Source organism: Chanos chanos, chromosome 5, assembly GCF_902362185.1.
Source record: "Chanos chanos chromosome 5, fChaCha1.1, whole genome shotgun sequence".
In the NCBI taxonomy this organism is placed as follows: Eukaryota; Metazoa; Chordata; class Actinopteri; order Gonorynchiformes; family Chanidae; genus Chanos; species Chanos chanos.
Window position 1 is genome coordinate 41,958,014 of NC_044499.1, and position 22,868 is coordinate 41,980,881.

The window sequence follows — 22,868 nt, forward strand, 5'->3', positions numbered from 1 at the left end:
GCCAAAGCCAAAAACATCATGCAGGAGAAGTAGAGACAGAATTAGGTCATTTTACTCAAATCAAAATCATGTTTTATGGGTTTTTTTTTTTTGTTGGTGTTACCTCCCCTCTATGACTTGTCAGGGTGTTGCGCTACAAACAGCACTAGTATGAATCAAGAACAACTATTGAAAAATGGGGACAACGTGTCTCTTATGCAACAAATAACCCTCTGCTATTCATCGACAGGGTACCTTGTACATCCATGTTTCTGCGTGTGTGTTATGCAAAACACACACTAAACAATTAGGGGGATTATATTGTAAATATCTTTGAATGGTGGTTGAACCCGGAACAGTGGTGTTTGGAACCATAAAGCTATACATCTGGGATTTGTGGGTAAAATAAAATGTAATCGTTTACCATACACGTGTTTACATTGTAAAGTAGTCCTATTATTTAGCCCATGAGGGTGCTTATTGTTTGAGTTGATGTATGTGAACCAACGCGGCTGCACTCTGACATACTGTGTATCACGAGACTGAAATCTATCCATCTTTTTAATATTTAATTGTTAATCCACAATGTAATACATGGATTATTTGAGCATGAAACTGATGAATTTCTTGATTTTTCTTCAGCAGAAAAGGTCATAAAGAATTCAGAATATGGTTTTTCATTCAGTGCTATAAAAACAAGTCTAGTCATTAGAACTCAGAGCCAAAACTGTATAACTAAATGTTCAAAGAGGTTTTAGATTTTTTTTTTTTTTTTGGTTTCTAAAAGGCTTGACTGTGTTGTCAACAGCGAGGGCAGCGGCAGCGGTTTGTGTTGATACAGTTGGGCCTGTTTAACACTCATGGGTGAGTGGGTTGTTGTTTGCCTAGAGACAGCTGTGTTCCACTTCTACCCACGCTTCACCCCTGACCCATGTGTCTGAGGTTTAAACGCGTCAGAAGTGGACGTCTCCTCATCATATTGGCAAGTATCAACTCAGTCGCTGACCTATACCCGGTTCCAGGTGCCTGGGCATGGACAGACAGTAGACACCACAAAGTTGTTTTGAAAATGCACTAGAATAAAAACAAGACAACTCATAATTTTATTAAGGGAGTAAAGAACTATGCACGACAACCAGTTATGCTGTGAGCGTACTCTGCCTATGTGCTTGTTTTTTTCCAGAACAACCAACATCACTTTGCACAAGTTAGCATTACTGACTCTCTATACCAAGCGTTAAAACTTTTACGTGTTGGTGCTTTATTCTGTGAAAAATGTATTTATTCAGCTGTGTTTTCCTCCTGGCATGTACTGTAACTAAGGCAGCTTTTCTTCACAGTCATCAATATCCCACCATGGCAATGACTCCCACAGCTTGGACATTAACAGAACATAATCACACAGAACAAGGTTACATAACGTCCCACAAAATTGCAAAGGAAAAAGAGAGAAGGGTTCTGCTTAGTATAAATACATTTTATTATATTATAATTTTTTTTCATAAATTCTTTAGTATATTTACTGTAAACCGTTTAAAGAACATTTAGATACGTGCATACAATTTGACGCTATGACACAACAAACAAAAAGAGAGAGGACTGACTAAAGCTTTAAGAACATGCAGTGGTTCTGAGTTAAAAGTAGTGAAATCGTCAGTGCATTATCAGTGTGTCTGCCATGGACTAATTACACGTTGTATCAATAGTTTGCACGTGCAAACAATATCAACAAGGGCTGAGGGATTCAGCTAACCCAGCCAAGAATATTAAAATCTACTCAGAGATCAGTACCTGTGTAGCAAAATTAGTGCATTATTCCTAAATGTGAACATGGCAGAAACTGCCAACATCATTTTAAACTTCGTTTTTATGATTTATAAAAACCTTTTAAAAAATAATTAGCTTGGTAGCTAAGGGTACAAAATACAACCTCTTAAACTTTTTGCAGCAGCAAAGGCAACACTGTTCATGAACATTTTGCAAAGTATAAACATTTAGTACAGACTGAGTTACTTCAAATGTAACGGGAGTTTAACATGTTAACATTAACATGTTACAGTTAGCTAATGTTAATGAACATTAGCAGATTTTGCTGAACTTCATGAATACTGTCCTCACACTGAATTTGGGTAATGAGTTCTCTTGTTAATCATACTTGAGTTTGTGTTTATGTAGGGTTTGGTGTTTGGGTGAGGACCATTTGGAGAGCAAGCTCTAGTTTCTGCTGCAAGGCATTCAAACGCTGATCCATGTGCTCTTTTAACCTCTGTTCCATTTCCTCCAAGCGTCTCTCCAGAGCCTTCTCTAGAACTTCACAGCACACATGTTCCTCCCTTCAAAACACAGAAAAGCACTTTCATCTACCAGCAAGAACAGCCATTAAAAACACTGTCCCCTGAATTCATAAGCAATGTGTAAAGTCAGTTAGAGAAAGAGCGAGAGAGAGAGAGAGAGAGAGCGAGAGAGAGAGAGAGCGAGAGAGAGAGAGAGAGATTGCTTCAGTGAGTTAGCTGGACTGTTATTTTTCTGGAACTGTCGAACACATGTTGTAAATTATTAGGTCTTTGGGGTAGACGTTATTCGGTTTACATATAAGGGTGAGCTTAAGAAACACTGTCTGTTGGATTCGTTACCTTACCATCTAAGGTTCATTCCTATCTGAGTCATGGGCATGAGCTGTAGAGTTCAGGAAGAAAAGTTGTTTAGGTTACCTTGCATTAGCCTCACCATTATTTATCTTTGGATGGATAGTCGGTCAATGGGACAAGAAACCACAGTCATCATCACATAGCTCATTCATAACTGCAACATCTGGATTTTTACTCAACCCTCGTCCTCAAGCGGTACTTGTGCATATTAGAAGAGGTGTTTAATGCCGGCTGAGCTTACCGTGACCCATTTGGTCCGTTCCTCTGGCTTTCTGGTGAGGTGGAAGCGTCCAAGCGGAGCTGTGTGACTTGACCACACACACTTTGCAGCATGGGGAGCAGATCGGGATTACTCTGCTGACTAGGCTGACCGTTCAGGAGCGCTGACAGCATGTCTGAGACTTTGCTGTGGTTCATGGTGAACGGCAGGGCCTGAGGAGCAGACTGGGGGCATTGTAGCGTGGGCGATTTTGCCCCGTCTGACCCGGCTTCCTCACAGGGTGTGGAGTTCACAGAGGATGGGTGTTTGGGCTCTGTGGCTGTGGGTACTTTGGCTCCTTTGGCTAATCCAGCCAATGCCCCACCACCCATGAGCAAAGGGAGAAAGCCACCCAGGACGTCTGCTTTACTCTAGGGATATAATGACAAGGGCAAGGTAAAGGTAAAGGTACTGATGTTATTTCATAATGAACAATAAACTCTAAGAAAAGCACTGTAATTCTAAACAAGATGAGTATCAGTCAAAATTCACAGTTCAGTGAAATGTATCAGCTAATAATGTACATGAATACCATGTTAGGTGAACTGAATGAAAACAAATGTTGCAGAGTAGGCAGTTTCCACTTTCTACTTGGCGTTGTTGGTATACCCTGTTCAACTAATGAAACCCTTGACTATTTGAATCAGATATTCCAGCACAAAACCTAAGCAGAGCAGAAGAACCCTGAGTAACAAACAATGAAACATTCATCTGATGATAATTCATAAATAGAAAACTTACTACAGTGGAGTTACAGATGTCAAAAATGAATTCAAGTGCAGCAAACTGCACTGCCTGGCCAAAAAAAAGTCGCTGTTTGGATTTGGAGCCTCTGGAGGCAGTGTTATGATCTGGGGTTGCTTTAGTTGGTCAGTTGGTCTAGGCGCAGCAACGTTATGTGGCAACAAAATGAAGTCAGCTGAGTACCTGAATGTACTGAATGACCAGGTTATCCCATCAGTGTATTTTTTCTTCCCTGATGGCACAGGCATATTCCAGGACAACAATGCCAAGATTCATCGGGCTCAAATTGTATAAGAGTGGTTCAGGGAGCATGAGGAATCATTTTCACACATGAATTGGCCACCACAGAGTCCTGACCTTAACCCCACTGAAGGTCTTTGGGATGTGCTGGAGAAGACTTTACGGAGCGCTTCGACTCTCCCGTCGTCAACAAGATCTCGGCCAAAAATTAATGCAACTCTGAATGGTAATAGGTGTTGTGACATTGCATAAGGTTGTCGAAGCAATGTCACAGCCAATGTGCACCATAATCAAAGCTAAACATAGTCCAACGAAATTTTAGTGAGTGCAACCTTTTTTTTTGGCCAGACAGTACAGATCCAAAAGAACTGCCTAGGCAGTGAATTTTACAAGAGTTATAAGAGGGGTGATTCCTTTAACAGATGGAAACAGAGACTAACACTTCCAGATCTACCAGAACTTATCTTAAAGGCTATCTTTATAATTAGCTATAAAGCGTGGTTAATAATACTGCTGGCAGACCTGTTGGACTTGCACCATGTCCATCAGGCTTCTGGCCCCTGGTGAGAGGGTGGTGCCCATCTCCTCCATCATGGTCTGTACCCGTTGCAAGTCAATGCCAGGCCCGGCAGGGTGGGAGCGCTGTGTGGCCTTCAGTAACCGCAGTCCGACAACGATCCGAGCCACGCCCACGCAGGTGCGCCCACCAAGAGACAGCAGCTAATCCAACATGGGGAGGCAAGCAGTTTGAAACATTTTGAACTTTCTGACTTTTATGACATATCTGTTCAAGATGTAGTGGTTCAGATGTCCCTTTACTCAGGATCAATCTGTTGTCCCTGTCTTGTCTTTTCACTCATTTATACATGTGGGTGTATGGGACTGGATCACAAATGTGCCCCAACTACTTGTAACTGTAATAAAGATGTTCAGCTTTATTAAGGCTACAGTACAAGCAATACAGCTCTTCATCTTTCAAGGCACTGTTATCCTATTCATAAAAATACTGTTAGAAGTATTTTGAATGCTGCTCTAAGAAAGAAAATGCAAAATGTCACACACACATCACATTGTTGACTTGTCTGCATTCTGTATAACATGAACACCCATGGCTCTTAAAAAGCCACAGCAATAAAACCTAACTGGGTTATCTAAAGTAAACCTAAAAGGCAGAGCTCTGGTAAACACAGCCTACCTTAACCTCGCATGATGTGGCAGGGGATTCCAATACCAAATGACATCTGTAGAACAGCTTTTCCTCCACAGTACTTAAAACAGAAACACATTAAGAGGAGTGATGCGTTAATTTGCAGAATACATCTGATAATCTTCTGACTTTAAAAATAAATGAATTCCCTCCAGGTATTTCAAAAAAGAAAGGAAAATAGGTTTGATGCTTGATTCTTGTAGTCTTGACAATGCTTTTGAATACACAGAGAGGTTAATGATATATTATGAATCATGCCTGCTGAAAAGCAGATGTGATATTGGCCTGTGATATCTGACTGAACTCTACGGTTACCTTTTCCCTTTTATACCTGTCAGCGTGCCATCCATGATCCCTCTCCCCGCGACAGGTACCGCAGTAGTCGCCAGAGCCAGAATACACTTCTATGGTACGAGCTTCACTGATGATAAGTAGACTGACGATGACATTGCCAGAATTTGGAGTGCAGTGTAGCTTTATGATGCACGGTGAGGTTTCGTCAACTTGTTCAAGGAACACTGTCTCATCCTGGCAGTTCCTGGTGGCAAACAAATGATTAAGATGTGTAGGGAGACTACTTCCCTCACATCTCAACAAAGAGCTAAGGACTACTTACTCGGTAGTAATTCCCGTAACGACATCGTTTAAGATGGAGTGGTTGTCCCCTGTTTCCTTCGTAATGAGTATACCAGCAATCTGAGTCTCGGAGGGTTTGCACAGCCAGTTTGTATGTCCGGAAACGGGAATGCCATTCTTTGGGTTCATGTCGGAACCAGCCATATTCCACTCCCAAAATTTAACCCACACGTTAGCCTACAAGCTTAATCAGTTTAAATGTTGAGAGTAATAAACACATTCCCAAACGTCACAAGCAAAATACACTCAGCGGCTCAGATTTGTTTAGATAATACTACTTCTGCTGCTTAGCTTCCTGCTAAACTAACTTCAGTGGCTAGCTATCAAACCTGGCAAAAAGCATACACTTCATTCTCTTCATACACTTCATTACCTAACTGTTATAACCGAAGTAAGTGGTCAGGGGGAAAGCTGTGTCACGTTCAAAAATTTTATTTCTAAGATTTCGTTGAGCTCCAAGTGCACATGCCTATGCAACCGTTGTTGTTGGCTGAAAATAAATAGCGACGTTTGTGCTAGAAGGACCCATATCCCGGGTCTCAGTTTGCCTGAATAAAAAACATTTATCAGACTCCAAACGAGCCTTTGATCGGCTTGTACTTCTATAATTTATCGTGTTACGACTGTAAAAATTTTTCATATCAGTTAAATTTATATGAAACCCCATCATATATTACAAGAGAAAATACAATACTCCTTTACATTACCTATGAGTCAATGGTGCGTCAGCTCAGAACGGCATGAATAGTCTATCTATCTATCTATCTATCTATCTATCTATCTATCTATCTATCTATCTATACCAAGACAATTCCCTACAAAATATATTTACACCTTGTTGTATAAAAAAGAAAAACTGAACACCATCCACATCACACGCATTCTGATTACTGATAACAGTTTCCCCCTGCATCTCCCCTGAGAAATATCTGTTATGATGAGCAGATGAAGGAATTTAATGAAATGAATACTATAAAAAAATTACCCTCATACTGGAATACTGATTTCTGTCGAGGTCCTTTTCCCTTGAGAAATATCTTTTCACACACAGACACACACACATAGGCTATGCATGTATACGCGTGTGTGTGTGTGTGTGTGTCTCTCTCTCTCTCATATATATATATATATATATATATATATATATATATATACACACACACATATATATGAGAGAGAGGGAGAGACATACAAATTAATTTTCGATCAGTGAAAGCTGATTGCCAGTCTTTACATAGTGATTAACTAAAAAACTGAGTGTGAGACTCTCTAGGGCATGTAATTAGCCCCATTTTTACGACAGATTATTATTAGAGAGTGAGCACAAGTTTTTTTTTTTTTTATTTTCTTCTGTACTGTAAACCTATATAGGTCATACATGTTGTCCGGTTCCGAAGGGCCTGGCTGAATACAGGTTGTCCTAGATTCTCTTAATTTTTCATTTTTTACGTCTCTTTCACAGCTATTCATTTATGATATATGGTGAAACAAAAATAGGTTGACAGTTATCCAAAGTAAGCACCGGAAATTGCAACAAACAATAGTGCACGTCGCTGATGCGAACCACAATGCGACTAGCTTCAGGTGCAACTTGCCATACTTGTAAGATGAAATGGCTGAATTTTAAAAAGAGAATCGTTTAGATGAACATAACGCGCTATAGGCTGTAATATTTCTGAATCATGTTTGACCTGTTAAACTTGTTTTGAACTGCTCTTAATAGACTTTAGCGCTAGTTTAGTCCACCTATTGGAATCCTTGGCACACCCCACACCTGATCTCACCTGACTACGACTAACGTAACAACAGCCAGTAGACAAATTGTTCGCGGCGACACCATGGGTACACAAAAATGGCATATTTTTGTAGTTTCTTTGTATTTTATTAGTGGAATTCACAGCACAGGTAAGAAATACCTTTTACGAAAAATTCACAGTATCGATTTCATAACGACACTTTTAACTACTGCAGCATTCGGACTGCAAAACAAAAGAGCACTAGTTCTATGTCTGTTCTTGATATGATTTGTCACACATAAATATGTTTCGCATACTTCTTGGGTAATTTGTTCATCAGAGGAAACTGTACACGGAAAACCTTTGACATGCCGTGTACAGCTCCTTACTATTACTATAGAAATTTTTCAAAAATAAAAAATGTATGCGAAGTCGCAATACATTTGATTTGAAGGCTGAAAAGATGTTAATTTCAAGAAACATTTAGAATGTAGCCTGTGTCTTGGAATATATGTGTGTGTGCGTGTGTGTATGTGTGTACACACACGGATATTATCTGAAAGCAAAAATGAAATCAGTGCATAAAACATCTTTCATTTGGATCTAATTAATGTGTCAATTTGTCTGATGATCTTGGTGGGCAAATATAAAATTTTATCATTTTATCCCCACAAGCTTGTTACGTGATTCGCTGTGCGAGAAGTTTTTAAGTTAGACTCTTTCTGTTTGCAGATCCATACCAGACATTAGAACTAAAAAACTACAAAGTTGTAAATCCTCAGCTTGTACAAGAGCGCTGGAAGAGGGAGTCCAGCAGTTCACACAACTACAAAGAGGTATCCATTAGATACAGGCTAGCTATATGTAAATATAGACCTAAGGCTGTGTATTTTATCTTCAAGTATTCATATTTCCATTCCCAGGAAGAAAACTCCGAACACCTTACATACTCAATTGCCATTGATGGCAGAGAGCATTTCCTCCACTTGAAAAGGAACAAGTAGGCCATGGACCCTATGTGAAACAATACTTCATATGACTTAATACCAGTCATGAACCAATCAGTTTAATGGGTTTACATAAATTTGTCCTGCTTATTTTGTGTGTGTTTATCTTCTCAGAGATTTCTTAGCTAAGAACTTTGTGGTGGTCTCCCATGCTGCTAATGGTACTTCTGTGAAGAAACATTCAAAAGGACATGTAAGAAGACCTTGAATTTCTATTTAAATCTTAATGCTAGATAGTATTGTATGGATATGTTACAAGATAAATATTTGAGATAAATATTTGGAATAATGTAAAAGAATGCGAAGAATGATACATTTCTACAAACATTGTACATGTGTTGTCACGACTGTTGTCATGACGTAGACCTTGAATTTTATATGAGCAGATAAAAATGCTGTTGGTGGATAAATGAAACATTTCTAAGAACAATATCTGGAATGAGGTATGCGATATGTTAAAAGAGTTCTATGGAAAAGTAAAATACTTGTGTACTTTGCGCCCTCATTGAACTTCTGCCAACTGTATTTTTTTGAATAGGGCGCAACCTTTGGTAAATCTGTGTACGCTATCAGAATCTTTTATGGTCACAACTATTGGCAACTTCATTCACTGCTGATTCTTAAAGGACAAGGAATACTTAATGTTGCTTTTCTAATGGGGGTTTGATCATTACAGAGGCACTGTTATTACTATGGGCATGTGGAGGGATATGAGGACTCACTGGTGGCACTCAGCACCTGTCAAGGTCTCAGGTGGGCAGTATTAGTCTCTTGTATCTCATGTTCTTAACCTCTGACCCAATCCTGTGCTTAAATATAACAGTTTGTTTATGCCAACACAAACCAGTCTCCCGCACACAGTTTGGTTAACTGAGATCCTTAATGCTTACCGTTGAGTGAGAGCTGAGAGTAGGTTGGTCCACCTAAACAAACTTTTCTTATGTGATCATTCTGCCTCACAGGTCACAGAACTGACAAAATATTGAGTGTGACTTTTCATGTTCTGTGTATTATCCCAGGGGTGTCATTTTTATTGGCAATGAGGGCTATGGTCTTGAGCCTGCCCTGAACCGGTCTTCAGCCAATGAACATCTTTTATTTTCACTGAGGGAGAATCAGCCAGTGCCATTTGTGTGTGGACTGGCCGATGATTCATCTCATGATGACGACCACTCAGCTCATGACCCTGCCTTGTCTTTGAGATCATTCTTACGGGTAGGAAAATATTACTTTCTTACTTAACTACTTTCCTGTTGACACTTGTATTAGGTGCAGCTCTTTATAAACTTAGTCTTTTCTCTTTGTCTGTTTTGTTGTGTTGACAGAGAAAACGTAATTTACCTCAAACCAGATATGTGGAGTTGGTGCTAGTGGTAGACAAACAAAGGGTAGGTTTTTCACAAAGGTGTACTCATTCTGAAAACAAATTTCTCAAATCCTATCTGATTTAAACATTTCTTATATGACAAAATTCTCTTTGTTTGCCTTGTATTTCCCAGTACGATTTCAAACAGGGCAATGAGACTGCAGTGCGAGAGGAGATGGTAGAGTTAGTTCATCTGCTGGACTCGGTGAGAACACTGCTTTTGTCTTAAAACAGTACAGAAGGCAGTCAACGTATAATCCCATTGTAACTGCTGTGACTCTTCTCTCTGGTTCTTGTATTAATGTCACGTTCCGGTTAATGGCTATTAACCGTCTCTTTGTCCGTCATAGTATTACAGGCAGCTGAATATTCGTGTGGCACTGGTGGGCCTGAATATCTTTCAGGAGGGAAATCCTTTCAGTGTGGAAGGGGCTCCGGGGGAGGTATTGGGCAACTTTGTTCGTTGGAGGAGGTCGGAGCTCTTACCTGTGATTAGGCACGATGTTGGGCAGCTCATTGTGTAAGTGTAGAAAATCAGTTCATACCATATGAGTCTTCTCCCCTTCAGATTTTATGGAAACGTTAACTATAATATTCAAATGATTTATAATCAGTTGTTTTCTTTATGTCTTTGTCTTGGGGGGTATCCCAGAAGAGCTCCTAACAAAAGAGCCCTAAGGCTTAATTCTCCTGGCAAAACAAAGCCAGAGGGCTCTTCTGTTTGGAGGTTTACTACTTCCTCTTCCTTAACTAACTCAGAGTTTTCATTAAACCCGCTTTCTGGAATACGGTCTGATTATTGCCTGAGAAGTTGTTAATGGTAATTTGAGCTGGTGTTCTTCCCTCTTCTCGTCATGCTTCCTCTTCCTCTTTTTTAACAGCGGTCGATCAGGAGCGTACAGTGGAGGCGTGCTTGGGATGGCATTCGTAGGAACAGTTTGTTCTGCGCACAACAGTGGAGGAATCAACGTGGTCAGAACCCTTTAACATTTTGCCTTTAACTCTTTAAACGTAGCTTTAGCTGGATGTCACGCCTGTTAATCCAGAGTGTTGCGGCCATGTGTATGTCAGCAAGCTGATACTAATGTGCATTATTCATTAAAGGTGTGTCTTCTAAATGACAGCTGCACAGCTGACTGCTTGAGGCTGTTTAAGACAACTGTATGGGCCATAATGGATAAACAAATATGAATGGAAGGCAATGGAGAAAAATGGTTCTTTGTTGGCCTGTTACACACCTCAGATTCTTTTGTAAATATGTTTATGTTATAGTATAGCATAATTGTGTTCTACTGTAATTGTTTGCTAAATACTAAAGTATGACACTGGAATTTACAATATGGTTGTTATATTTGTACAATATCTATATCTTGTGTATTTAATCATTTTTCACTTCATTTCAGAGTTTTTTTGTTCTTTAAATGGCCTTTCAAATGTGTTTTTTTTTTTTTTTTGCATCCGAGTGTTAAATTGAATCATCTGTTTTCATTATAGTTCAGCAACAACAATCTGGCGGCTTTCTCCACCGTGCTTGCCCATGAGCTGGGTCACAATCTGGGCATGAATCATGACAACTCCCGCTGTTCCTGTGATGGTGGCTGCATCATGGGAGCCTCTGCCACGTCAGTACCTATAGAACGTCATGCATTTTTAAAATACAAACACATCATCATACAATAGTATGAAAACTGGAATCTCATATTTGGATGTTATATAGATATGTTTATAATGGATTGGTTTGTTTGACACGCCCATTAGCATTTGGAATGTGTTGGCTTTCCAACTTGACATGACTGCATAGTTAAGAACGTTCATGAGACCATATGGACATATGTACAGACCGAATAGCTGACAGCTAGAACTCTGCCCCACCTTCTGATTGGCCTGACTGCAGATTCTGCAGTGTTGATGGTTTGAACTTCTGAGATTTTTCAGAGAGGCCTTGAAGAACTAGTATTTTGTTTTTGACTGAGGAAGAGTGTCATGTCAATTCTTTTCATTTGGGTGCAGAACGACACTGAATCATAATTTTCTGGAGCCAGTAAAACGGTTCCTTATTCATTTACTTTGAAATAACACAGTGTAATTTGCTCTTTTTTATTGTCAACAACAATATCACACGCTACATAATTCTTGCATCCTGTTTTGATGTAATAAACATCTGGAAAGACTTTAATGAACTAACGTAAAACAGACCAATAACCAAGACAAAAACACAAAACTAAAAAAAAATTCTGCATATTTTTCAGTTGAGCTTTTATTGTGTTATGGCCTCTTTTTTTTTTTTTACATTTAATACATTATTTATTTATCTGGCCCTGCTGGACAGAGTGTGGCTTACGACTATTTTCCGTGTCGGTGATTTTTCACCTCTAAGGCGGCGGTTTAATGCCTTGCTCAGGGCCACAGTGGCAGAAACTCATTATGCTTAAGGATCAAGCCCATAACCTTTCAGTTACTGGCTTGCTTCCTTTCCTGCTACGCCTTTACCACACTTGAGAAAACCAAACCTTAATCATCATTCGGTAATTATGTTCATTTTACATTGTTAGAGGGGCCACTCAGTTCAGCACGTGCAGTGAAAGTGACTTTGAAAAACTGATCCTACGTGGTGGAGGGGTGTGTCTGCTTAACCAGCCCTCCCAGGATGATGTGGTTACCGTGGCAGAGTGTGGGAATGGCTTGTTGGAGAAAGGAGAGGAATGCGACTGTGGCACACCAGAGGTAGTCTTTTATATCACATCCTCATTCCTGGCACAAACACTAGCGTCTGTGTCTGCTTCGCCCCGTGATTGACTGGATTTGTTTGTTTTGCGTTGCAGGAGTGTAACAATAAGTGCTGCAATGCAGCCACTTGCACACTCACTGCAGGATCTGCCTGTGCTACGGGAAGCTGCTGTAAAGACTGTCAGGTTAGGCTTTGTTCAGCTCTCTCAGTTATAGCTCCAACAAAGCCTTGTGGCCTTTTCTCAGTCACTTTAATAAAGAAAAATATATATATATATATATACATATATATATATACCGAATGGACACTAATGTATGTTCTATGTTCTGCTTTAGTTCCAGGTGTCTGGCACACCGTGTAGGAGGTCTGTTAATCAGTGCGACCTGCCCGAGTTCTGTGATGGAAATTCAGCCACCTGCCCAGCAGACTTCTACCTCATGGATGGCCTGCCCTGTGCAGGGAACACTGCTTATTGCTATGAAGGCCGATGCCAGCTCTTCAGCTACCAGTGTGAACAGCTGTTTGGCTCGGGTAATTTAATTCTAGGGTGTGATACTTACTTCTTCTTTGCCTTCATTAAGGACCATAGACCTATTTGACATCGTCACTAAAGCACTGTGCCTCTTATTTTGTGTCTCATAATGACCCGTGTTGGGGAAATAGTAGTGTTTTTCCCACAGCCTTTTACCAATGTTTACCCTTAAGTTTATTTTCCTCTCTCCTTAAGGGGCGATAAAAGCAGATGATAAGTGTTTTAGACATGTCAACACAAGGGGTGATAGGTTTGGCAACTGTGGATACACTGGTTCCCGTTATACTCCATGCACTGTGGCGTGAGTAGCTGTTTCTTTCTGTAAGATAACAGTCTTGAGAGTTTGTTTTGCAATCATAGTAGTGTTGTAGTTTGATAGTTGTAGTGAAACATGTTATCAGAATATGTGCTTCAGAATTGTGTAGTAGGTTTTAGAGGTTCTTTTTTAGATTTGCAAGTGTGGTTCTTATACCATAAGCATTTCACACTAGTACCAAAGATCAGGCTAATGATACCCCTGTTTTTGTGTATGTGTCCCCAGTAACTCTCTGTGTGGTAAAATTCAGTGCACCAATTTTGATGCCAATGCTCCACCAGCTGGAGCTGTCATCAGTATTGAGAACATTGAAGATGGAATTTCATGTAGGAATGCAGACTTTAACCTTGGCCCAGATGTCCAAGACCCTGGATATGTAAATACAGGGACTGTCTGTGCTGCAGGGAAGGTAAGCGTATGGTAATTAGCCGTACAATTAAGAGAAAACAAATGATTTCATATGCTTTATATCATACAAAATTGGTGTCTGGACACATTCTTCAACAATTTTACACTCCATCTGGAGGGCTGAAGCGCTGCAATATTCTGATCAGGCCTAATGAAATAGGTGTGGTATGAAATAGGTGTGTTTTTGTAGGACTGATTCAAAAGCCTTCATATAGTGTAGTTTTCCAGGAGGAGGCTGTAGAGTAACAGTTGTGTTTTGCCCGGTCAGGTTTGCGTGGACTTTCAGTGTGTGAATGCATCAGCATTGGAAACAGACCTTGGCTGTGATGCCCAGACTACATGCAACAGTAATGGGGTATGAACACAACACTGTTGGGTCTTGGTTGTTTATTCCTTTTTTAGGTGGGAACCTAATGTGTCTAATGTGATAGTTGTTCAGCTCAGTGCCGTGTTTTGGCCAGCTTTGGCCTTTCGGAACAATTCTAACAGTCATTACTGTACAGTAGACTCTCCTGTTGAATATTTGTTTCCTCAGCAAAAACAGGTTGATGAGGATGGTTTTCATATTCCTTCAGGTGTGCAATGACCAGGGACACTGTCACTGTAATGATGGTTGGGGTCCCCCTAACTGTAACAGAGGTGGTCGAGGAGGCAGTGTCGACAGTGGCCCGGCTCAGATCGGTACAGTCATTCTTTTTTTTTTTTCCCCTTCCGTAATCACTTTCTGTACAGTCACAACCCACTTGAGAAACCGGCGTTACAAGAATTGTGTGAGGATGTTCTAAGGAACTTTGTTTTCATGATTCATTACAAATGAATTTATTTCATTTAACCCGCTTTGCACCATAAATTGACTCTCTCTCTTCAGACTACTCTCTGAGGAACGGCCTGCTTATCTTCTTCTTACTGGTGCTGCCCCTCCTGGTCCTGCTCATATTTGCTGTTCTCTATGTGTTCAAGAGAGATGCACTGACTGGCTGCCTGAGGGCCAGTCGCTCTCGACAATACAGGTAAATCTAGAAAATCCTCAATGTCTTCAGCAGGAATAATTAGTGCATACGGACGACAGCTTTGGCTCTTCTCTATAGACACAATGGGCTCCTCAGGAGGAATGTATAGCATTCTTCCCTTTAGCCAAGGGATTTGTAGTCCATGAATATCTTGATTTTATGTGTTTTTTTTTAATTCATTTTATTAAATTAAAATTTAACAAAATGCAGATAACCTGCATGTAAAATAACAAGCTGTAAACTTTGACCCATGAAAGTAAGAATTTAATGGCAAGCACATCCTTGAATGACTCATTTAGCTAAATGGCAATATGCCACATTCCTCTCACCATTCTGAAAACATCCATTTAAATCAGGTCACGTAACAAGTCCAGTGGCAACACACAGAGAACTACATCTCCACCGCCTCCTACACAAGTCCCCCCAGTAAATCCCCAGGTAAACAGAACACAAGCTTTTTTTTTACATTCTTACTTTGATGTTTAACATAGTAATGTAGTATGCTGCAATTTGTGTGGAACAGCACGTGTTTTAAACAAAAACGGTCCTGCTGCAGTATGAAACCGAAAGTGCTTTTGGGATAGGAACCTGTCTTACAACCTCTTGATGGCTTACAGCAGTTTGGGAACCCAAGATATTTAGCTTGAAGCCTAAGCTCTCTGTCAGTTTTCTGTGTCAGTGTTTAATACTCCTTGCACGGTGGTATTAACTTTGCACTCTTTGTCCCTTATTTTAGCCATTTCCTCCATATCCAGCTGCTGCCTCTAGTATAAACACTAGGTACGTGATTTATGATATGAAAAGTACTGTATGTATATTTTCCATATGTATATTTAGCTGTATCTGTTGTTGATCCATTATTTCTTTGATTCTGAACACTTAATATGTTGTTTAGGTCTGAAGAGCTGGCACATGCTAATGACTACTGGAAGAATACAGCCCCTACCCCTCAGTCATATAAACAAGGACCAGGTGTTCCTAGACCTATTCCAAGCAGGACAAATGACACTGATGAAATATCAAAATGAAGCAACACAATCTAGAAAATCTATATTTTGGGTAATAAATGTATCTTTATATTTGATGTATTTTATGATGTGATACACTCTTTATGTAAAGCATTTTAAGCAGGGAGACTTTGAGAATGCCCACTTCATTTTATATCAGATGAAAGACATGGATACTGTAGATAACGCTTATCTTCAAAGCCAGGTGTATCGGTTGATGTTTACAATGTTGAAGTCTTGCAGACTGAAAATGAAAATGCAACTTGTACATACTTTGTTTTTTTTTTGTTTGTTTTTTTTCCTTCATTCCACTCGTCTTGCTGCTTAAATCCCCAACCAGTAACATAATATCAGCCAGAATGTACCGTGATGTGCACTAAATGTATATAAGATGTTTGGAATTAAAAACCATTTTAGACCTCTGTGTGTTGTAACCTAATAAACAATGTGTCTTCTCAATGCAGTACCTCTTACGACAATTATTTAAACTACCAAGCGCCCTCTTAAGAGAGTTCAATTTCGAAGATAAGGCTACAGTTGCAGTTGGAAGTATTCAACCCCCCAAATTTTTTTCAAAGAGCTAGATTTTGCTTTAGATGACTTCTTTATCAGTTGAGAGATATATAAAATCAACCAAGAAAATGTATGATGTAGTATTCGTGAGTAACAGGGTATCTGGTTAATCTAGCCATATCACAATTATTCAACCCCTGTACCATACTGCTGTTTCTAAAACCTTCTGCTAGTTTTTATGGCCTAAAGTGGAGTTAAAACATAATTAAGCCTTTGGGAACTCTATAATGATCCTTAGATTGCTTCAGCTTTGATGCATATATAAACCCCACCTGTGAAGGTGCTCAAGATGAGTTACAATCACAGGTAAGATTAAGGAGAGGAAATTATTTCATTGCAACTGAAGGACACTGGGTCAACCAAAACTTAGTTGAGAAATAGATCCTGGAGTGGACTTCTCAGCCCCCAGATTTAAATCCCATTGGAAATCTTTGGTGGGAATTAAAGAAGGCAGCGGAAGGCAAACATAAAGAGGGCAAACATCAATGAGCTAGAGGCTTTTGCACATGAAGAATGGCCAAAGATTCCAATAGAGAGATGTGAGAAGCTTGTCAGCACTTAATGAAATCACTTGTTTGAAGTTATAAAGGCTAAAGGTAGCGCCACAAAGTACTGAAGCTGGGGGTTGAATAATAGTGCACATGCACATTTGTGAAGAGTTACATTTTTCATTTGAACTCAAAGTTAAGTCAACTTGTGTTCTCAAAATAATTCAAATGTATATAAACATTTTGTTGTTGTTGTTGTTTGATGAGGCCTTTTGTCATATTTCATTGACCTCGATTCACATCACTATAACGTCTTTTGAAGTGAGGGGGTTGAATATTTCCGATTGCAACTGTAAATGTGAAACAGAAAATACAGGGGCTTGTTAATGTAGGACCAACACTGCCCTCTCCTGATATAAAACAAGACATGATCATGAGGATGCACCGTTGTCATGAGCATGGTTGAGAAGTGTGCTACATTGATGTCAGTGGTTAACTCTTGAGAATCATAGTAAGACACAGACCAAGTCTAACAACATGCTAGCAGCGCACCGAATCAAACATACTTCCCCTACAAGATAACGGGAAAATTCCATTAATTTTAATGGAATTTTGCTTTTGCCTTCTTTTTTCTTAAGCATCGCCAATCCTAAATCAAATTTTGAAACTCTGAAGAGTGAAATAACTTTGTCATAACTGTAGATAAATTCCCAGTTTATTAGCTTTGCTGGACTAAAACATTAGCTCAATTAATGGTAAACTCACCATTTACACAATGGATGAGTGAGTACGGCAAGTCGTACGGGTCATACTACTCCCTTCTTTTCACTGTCGTCGGTAACGATTGGCCCGGGCTTAGTAGCTGGGAACAAACAATGATGTCGGAGCAGGAGGCTCTGAAGGGCTCCAGTGCAAGGAACCGTGGGGGGGTTCAGCGAGTCGAGGGAAAGTTGCGTGCCAGCGTGGAGAGAGGGGATTATTATGAGGCCCATCAAATGTATCGCACTTTATTTTTTAGGTAAGATTACTCTCCAGCTGCCAGCAAGAATGGTCAATGGGTTTTCGGGCCTGCCTTTTCCAGATCATTCTGTTTGCTACCTAGCCCCTATCATGTTATTAGCTGATTGGTAGATTGATTATTCTGTACCGCCTCGTGGTTGTGTTCTGCCCTCTGTTTGGACGCAACAAACGTCACTCAGGCAAAGTTATCAGCTGCCTCGTATAGAGGTTTTATGCTAGTGTGTGGTGTTGGCCAAGCAATATTTTGTCATTTGTCGCTTGTTCTCTGCATTATACTTATTTAGGAAGTGTAACGATGTAACAGTCCGACTAAGAACATAGCTTTTTAGAAAATAATTTTCACTGTGATAGCACTGACCCTGTTATTTAAGACCGTTGTAGCTATGTAAGCTAATCATCCACTAGCTAAATTTAGCCTCCAGTACTAACTTAGCTTAGCATAGTTTGGCATCACGATAGGTCTGCAATCAAGATGGCATGATTGAAAACTAACACATAAATATTTGGTTCAGAGGCAGGTTCAAGGTGTCAGATGAGTGTCTCTAATCATGACATCCTCGGAATGCCTAAAGAGGGTCTCATATCTACCAGAGACCTGTCACATAAGGGTTGGGTGATGCGAGTCACTGATTTTGTCCATCGCTGTCATGTTCATGTTGTGATTTAACTCAGAATCAGCAAGGCAGTTAGCCTGGCAACAAGCTAATCAGCTCACATCCGCATTTGGATTATCTGGTCAGTTTCTGAACTCTATCGAAGATAAACTAAATTACCTTTTTAAATAATTGTTAACCAAGATGATAAAATCTTTCGTTGGTGTGGTTCTTAAAGTTCATGATGTCCATTTAAAAAATCGTCTTAAAGTGTCGATGATGGAATACACCTGCAAAGCAGGATACATCAACAGCCCTTCTAACGCCCTGCATCCAAAACATAAATATCGACTGTCTTTTCCTTGCCTACTTCGTACAGGTATATGTCACAGGCCAAATATGCAGAGGCCAGGGAGTTGATGTACAATGGAGCTTTGCTTTTCTTCAGTTATAACCAGGTATGGATTCTTTAAGGAGTCGCCAGTCTCACCTTTGTCCAGCACTGCACTTTATAAATTACTGATGAACCATGCCTGTGTAAATAGTTCACAATCATACCTGTTCCTAAGGTATTAAATATTGCAGCATACAGCCCTGTAGGCTAGACTAGTTTGCATCATGAATGGAAATAATCCATTCAGAAGTTTACTCTTATCAATTCTAGACTAAACCTGTGTGTGGGAAACCAGCCCTTAGGGCATATCATAACCTTATCTTTTAAGACTCAGAATGTTTGTCCCATCAACAGCAAAACAGTGCAGCAGACTTGTCCATGCTAGTACTAGAGTCCTTGGAGAAATCTGGTGCAGAGGTTGATGATGACACTTTAGGTGAGTTGAATTTCGTTTAAGTGAGTATTACTCCATTTGCCTATGTCATCATTTGTCACTGTGCTAATTGTTCTCATTACACAGTATTCTCCTTTTATGTCAGAGTAGTGCAGTGCACAGCTTACATCTCAGTGGTGGTTGAACTGTATTTTGTGCATACTTATTTGTTAACTTTGAAATTTTAAACCAAGCAGTAGTTCGGTAGTGAAACCCTACACTTAAGTGTAATTCTTAGTGTACATACTGAACACAAGTCATTGATAATAGACACTGTGTGTCTGGTCTGCGACAGAAGTTGTGTGGATGTCTGCTCTCTGATAGAGAAATTGTGGGTTGACTACACTTATGTTACAGAGCATCTGGCAAAGCTTTTCAGCCTGATGGACCCGAACTCTCCTGAGAGGGCAGCTTTTGTTTCCAGAGCACTAAAGTGGTCCACTGGTGGCTCGGGGAAACTTGGGCACCCAAAGCTGCACCAGCTTTTGGCTGTCACGTTGTGGAAAGGTAGGATTTCGGTTACATGGAACAACTGACCACAGCTTGTATAAACAGCAGACAAACAGCGTATGTTCATGACACTTGCCACAGATGACCTTTAGTCACTTTTTCTGTGTGCAGTGTCCTTATCAGCAGACCACCACTTTTGCATTGTAAAAGTTCTGTCAACATATCAAACCATTCACTTTATGAATATGAACTTTCTGTATGTAGAACAAAACTACAGCGAATCCCGATACCACTTCTTGCATTCCACGGATGGTGAGGGCTGTGCCCAGATGCTGGTGGAGTACTCTGCAGCCAGGGGCTTTCGTAGCGAGGTGGATATGTTTGTGGCACAGGCCGTCTTACAGTGAGTGGACATTTATCAGTGCTTTTCCTGACCGTTAAAACTGAGTATCAGGGTGTCACTGTCAAGACTTTCTACAAACTGTCATGACACTATATGAGGCAGTAATATAATCATTACCAACACCTTAACCACACATGTGATGTTGATTAGTCAGCTCTGTTACTGAAGCATGTCGATATGCTCAAATAAGGCAAGGTGATGAGATGACTGTAAAAATGCCGAATGCACACTTGGATACTGTAATCTAGACTAAATCTATAACAGGAAAAAATTTATAGTAATAAAGGCGTAACTTCACATATGGTCACTTTGTTTTTATGGTGCAACAATTATTTTAACATTTATACGTTACATTTTTTTAAAGCCTATTCCTTAATGTGTTCCCAGGTTCCTCTGTCTAAAGAACAAAACTAGTGCGTCTGTGGTTTTTAGCACATACACACAGAAACACCCGTCAATAGAGAAAGGTCCCCCCTTTGTGCAGCCACTCCTCAATTTCCTCTGGTTCCTTCTCTTGGCAGTGGACGGGTAAGGTCATCGTTTCTGAATGTTTGTTTAGTCCTCCTGTTGCCTTTTTAGGTATTCTACAAAGTTTCAGAGACTGACGTAGCAGTCACATTCTTTGACCATTTTTGTGAGGTGTTTTACATCACATATATTCATAAAATAAGAGTAGATATTTTCATTTCATTTTCATGTGATGTTTTGTGTTTTCTTGCACAGTGGGAAATTAACAGTCTTCACAGTGTTATGTGAACAGTATCAGCCATCTTTGAAGAGGGATCCAATGTACAATGAGGTAATGTGTCATTTATGATTTGCTTCACTCCAGACACTGGATATTTATGTTACTAAGCTCTAAACCTTGCATACTCCTGTCGCTTGCTTTCTGAATTTAGTTATGTTTAAATGCTAAACTAATTGTGTTTTGTCTTCTCTCGACCGCATGCTGCACTAGTACCTGGACAGAATAGGACAGGTCTTTTTTGGAGTTCCCCCCAAACAGTCTTCATCATATGGTGGGTTGCTAGGTAAGTGCAGAAGATTATTAAGATTTAGTGCAAATATGTGAATGAAAACCAAAAAAAATAAAGAATAGAAAGTCAATTACAGTAGTTTTCCATCACCAGTTTTCCATGTGAAATAAGTGAAAGGTATTTATTTCATACAACCAAATTATTTTAAAACCTTTATTTTTTGCAAGATAATCTTCGAAAATCAAAGCTGGGATTAGTTTTCTTTAGTGCAATACAAAATGATGTGTGAATTGAAATGAAGCAGAATCCAAATTGCGTTGCCTAATACCTAAAACAGATTTTAATTGTGATCTTTTAATCTGTAAGGAAACCTGCTGAACAGTCTAATGGGTTCTGGAGAGGAAGAGGAGGGTGAGGAAGCTCAGGAGGACAGTAGCCCCATTGAGCTGGATTGAACAGGACTGAGGAGTAGTTGCCCATGGGCAGTGGCATGCTGATCCCTTAACATCAGTCCCCCCCCCCCCCCCCAAAAAAAAAAACCCACCACAGCAGGGCTCCAGTACATCCCAAACTATACTATACCAGAACCATCTGGGCCCAGCCAAACTGTTAGCTATTCCTGGGGGTGTTTCTCTCTTTCAGTTTTTTTTTTTCTGGATTTTGGCCTCTGTAGAGTTTCTTAAAAAGGAGGAAAGCAACAGCCATTTTCCTGGACTTCAGTTTTCTCCCATCTGATCCACAGTAACAAATGCACCAGTGAAAAAAAAACAAACAAAAAAAAACATTTGCATTTCGATCTTATTAACATTTCCCATTCATCATTACACCAATGTTTAACTATGGGTTTATAAAACCCTCATTTATTAGAGGGGAAGATCCAGTTTTACCTTCCTATCCAACCACAAGGGGTGGAGATAGTGATTGTATTAACAGACATTACAAAATAACTTATAATCCATGAATTTGATATTTTCGGTATGTTAGATACAGTGAGTGGCTTGGTTGTATGTGTGTCAGTAATGTATACCAGGGATGTATTTACTGTACCTTCACGTTCATTCTCACTCAACCACTACTTCTCTGTTATGGTGTCAGAGAAACATTTGACATTTTTTTTTTCTGTCGACCAGAAAGCACAGTGTGTGAATGCGCTTATGGATGCTGATGAAGGTACAGCGTGTGACACGTGAACTGGAGTGTGAGTTAACATTACATGAGTCTGGTTAGCAGTCCTGAGTGTAATGGTCACTTTTCTGCTTTGATACACATAACTGCATCTCTTCATCTCTGAGGTTTGGATGAACTCAATAAAAGGAGAGAAATGAATAGAAGCATGTGTGCTACATTAATGCTCTCTTTAACTGCCTCACTTTTAGGAATATAAATATGGCCACCTGATTATCTTGTATTTTCTTTTTATCAGGGTTTAGTTTTTGACATGAACAGTGGTGATTTGTTAAAAATGTTGCCCACTTGGATTCAGTAATCATTACAATGGACCAAATCAGTAATGACATAAAACAGGAAGTAACATGAACTTTGCATGTTTTTCTTGGAAGTAAATTTTGCTTTGAAACATGTATTTAAAATGTTGGGTTAGGTCTTTAATTAGTCTGAAGTGCTCAGGTCAGCATTTGGTTGAGCTGAACCTGAGGAAGAGGAGGACCAGACACCCCATATTTCCCTATAGCTCAATGCACTGTCTAAAACAGAC

General features: G+C 39.8%; 3 protein-coding genes across 4 annotated transcripts; 2 read left to right on the top strand and 1 right to left on the bottom strand.

Moving 5' to 3' along the window:
* Nucleotides 1–1,949: 1,949 nt before the first annotated feature.
* On the bottom strand, nucleotides 1,950–6,175 carry c5h10orf88 (chromosome 5 C10orf88 homolog). Its single transcript, XM_030775441.1, has 6 exons — nucleotides 5,694–6,175; nucleotides 5,409–5,615; nucleotides 5,066–5,138; nucleotides 4,393–4,590; nucleotides 2,869–3,257; nucleotides 1,950–2,312 (listed from the first exon to the last, which is right to left on the bottom strand). The coding sequence occupies exons 1-6, from the start codon at nucleotides 5,855–5,857 to the stop codon at nucleotides 2,147–2,149; spliced, it is 1,197 nt and encodes a 398-aa protein (XP_030631301.1). The 5' UTR covers nucleotides 5,858–6,175; the 3' UTR covers nucleotides 1,950–2,146.
* Nucleotides 6,176–7,551: 1,376 nt separating this feature from the next.
* Nucleotides 7,552–16,330, top strand: adam9b (ADAM metallopeptidase domain 9b). The gene is made up of 22 exons (XM_030775038.1): nucleotides 7,552–7,555; nucleotides 8,182–8,285; nucleotides 8,373–8,449; nucleotides 8,571–8,649; nucleotides 9,133–9,209; nucleotides 9,476–9,671; nucleotides 9,782–9,844; nucleotides 9,956–10,027; nucleotides 10,173–10,342; nucleotides 10,704–10,794; nucleotides 11,317–11,444; nucleotides 12,375–12,546; nucleotides 12,645–12,734; nucleotides 12,886–13,081; nucleotides 13,278–13,383; nucleotides 13,624–13,807; nucleotides 14,075–14,161; nucleotides 14,382–14,487; nucleotides 14,675–14,816; nucleotides 15,173–15,254; nucleotides 15,553–15,596; nucleotides 16,288–16,330. Exons 1-22 carry the CDS (start codon nucleotides 7,552–7,554, stop codon nucleotides 16,328–16,330), a joined length of 2,313 nt encoding a protein of 770 aa, XP_030630898.1.
* A 1,392-nt stretch (nucleotides 16,331–17,722) lies between these two features.
* On the top strand, nucleotides 17,723–21,677 carry get4 (guided entry of tail-anchored proteins factor 4). Of its 2 annotated transcripts, none has more exons than XM_030775683.1 (9): nucleotides 17,723–17,902; nucleotides 18,877–18,955; nucleotides 19,246–19,327; nucleotides 19,682–19,831; nucleotides 20,039–20,177; nucleotides 20,565–20,705; nucleotides 20,901–20,976; nucleotides 21,136–21,208; nucleotides 21,521–21,677. In XM_030775683.1, the coding sequence occupies exons 1-9, from the start codon at nucleotides 17,760–17,762 to the stop codon at nucleotides 21,607–21,609; spliced, it is 972 nt and encodes a 323-aa protein (XP_030631543.1). In that variant the 5' UTR covers nucleotides 17,723–17,759; the 3' UTR covers nucleotides 21,610–21,677. The 2 variants fall into 2 exon arrangements, with proteins under 2 accessions (XP_030631543.1, XP_030631544.1); XM_030775684.1 differs by having other exon boundaries at nucleotides 21,136–21,196.
* Nucleotides 21,678–22,868: the final 1,191 nt, after the last annotated feature.

What these genes read in the sequence shown, in the direction of transcription:
- c5h10orf88 (XM_030775441.1), bottom strand. Translation starts at nt 5,857, where the DNA reads ATGGCTGGTTCCGACATGAACCCAAAGAATGGCATTCCCGTTTCCGGA. An exon ending in CATGGATGGCACGCTGACAG is followed by an intron (nt 5,139 to 5,408) that starts GTATAAAAGGGA and finishes TTCTGTTTTAAG; the next exon opens with TACTGTGGAGGAAAAGCTGT. An exon ending in ACATGGTGCAAGTCCAACAG is followed by an intron (nt 3,258 to 4,392) that starts GTCTGCCAGCAG and finishes TTATATCCCTAG; the next exon opens with AGTAAAGCAGACGTCCTGGG.
- adam9b (XM_030775038.1), top strand. An exon ending in CTCCACTTGAAAAGGAACAA is followed by an intron (nt 8,450 to 8,570) that starts GTAGGCCATGGA and finishes TTATCTTCTCAG; the next exon opens with AGATTTCTTAGCTAAGAACT. An exon ending in TGAACAGCTGTTTGGCTCGG is followed by an intron (nt 13,082 to 13,277) that starts GTAATTTAATTC and finishes TCTCTCCTTAAG; the next exon opens with GGGCGATAAAAGCAGATGAT.
- get4 (XM_030775683.1), top strand. Translation starts at nt 17,760, where the DNA reads ATGATGTCGGAGCAGGAGGCTCTGAAGGGCTCCAGTGCAAGGAACCGT. An exon ending in TATCGCACTTTATTTTTTAG is followed by an intron (nt 17,903 to 18,876) that starts GTAAGATTACTC and finishes TACTTCGTACAG; the next exon opens with GTATATGTCACAGGCCAAAT. An exon ending in GTGGCACAGGCCGTCTTACA is followed by an intron (nt 20,178 to 20,564) that starts GTGAGTGGACAT and finishes ATGTGTTCCCAG; the next exon opens with GTTCCTCTGTCTAAAGAACA.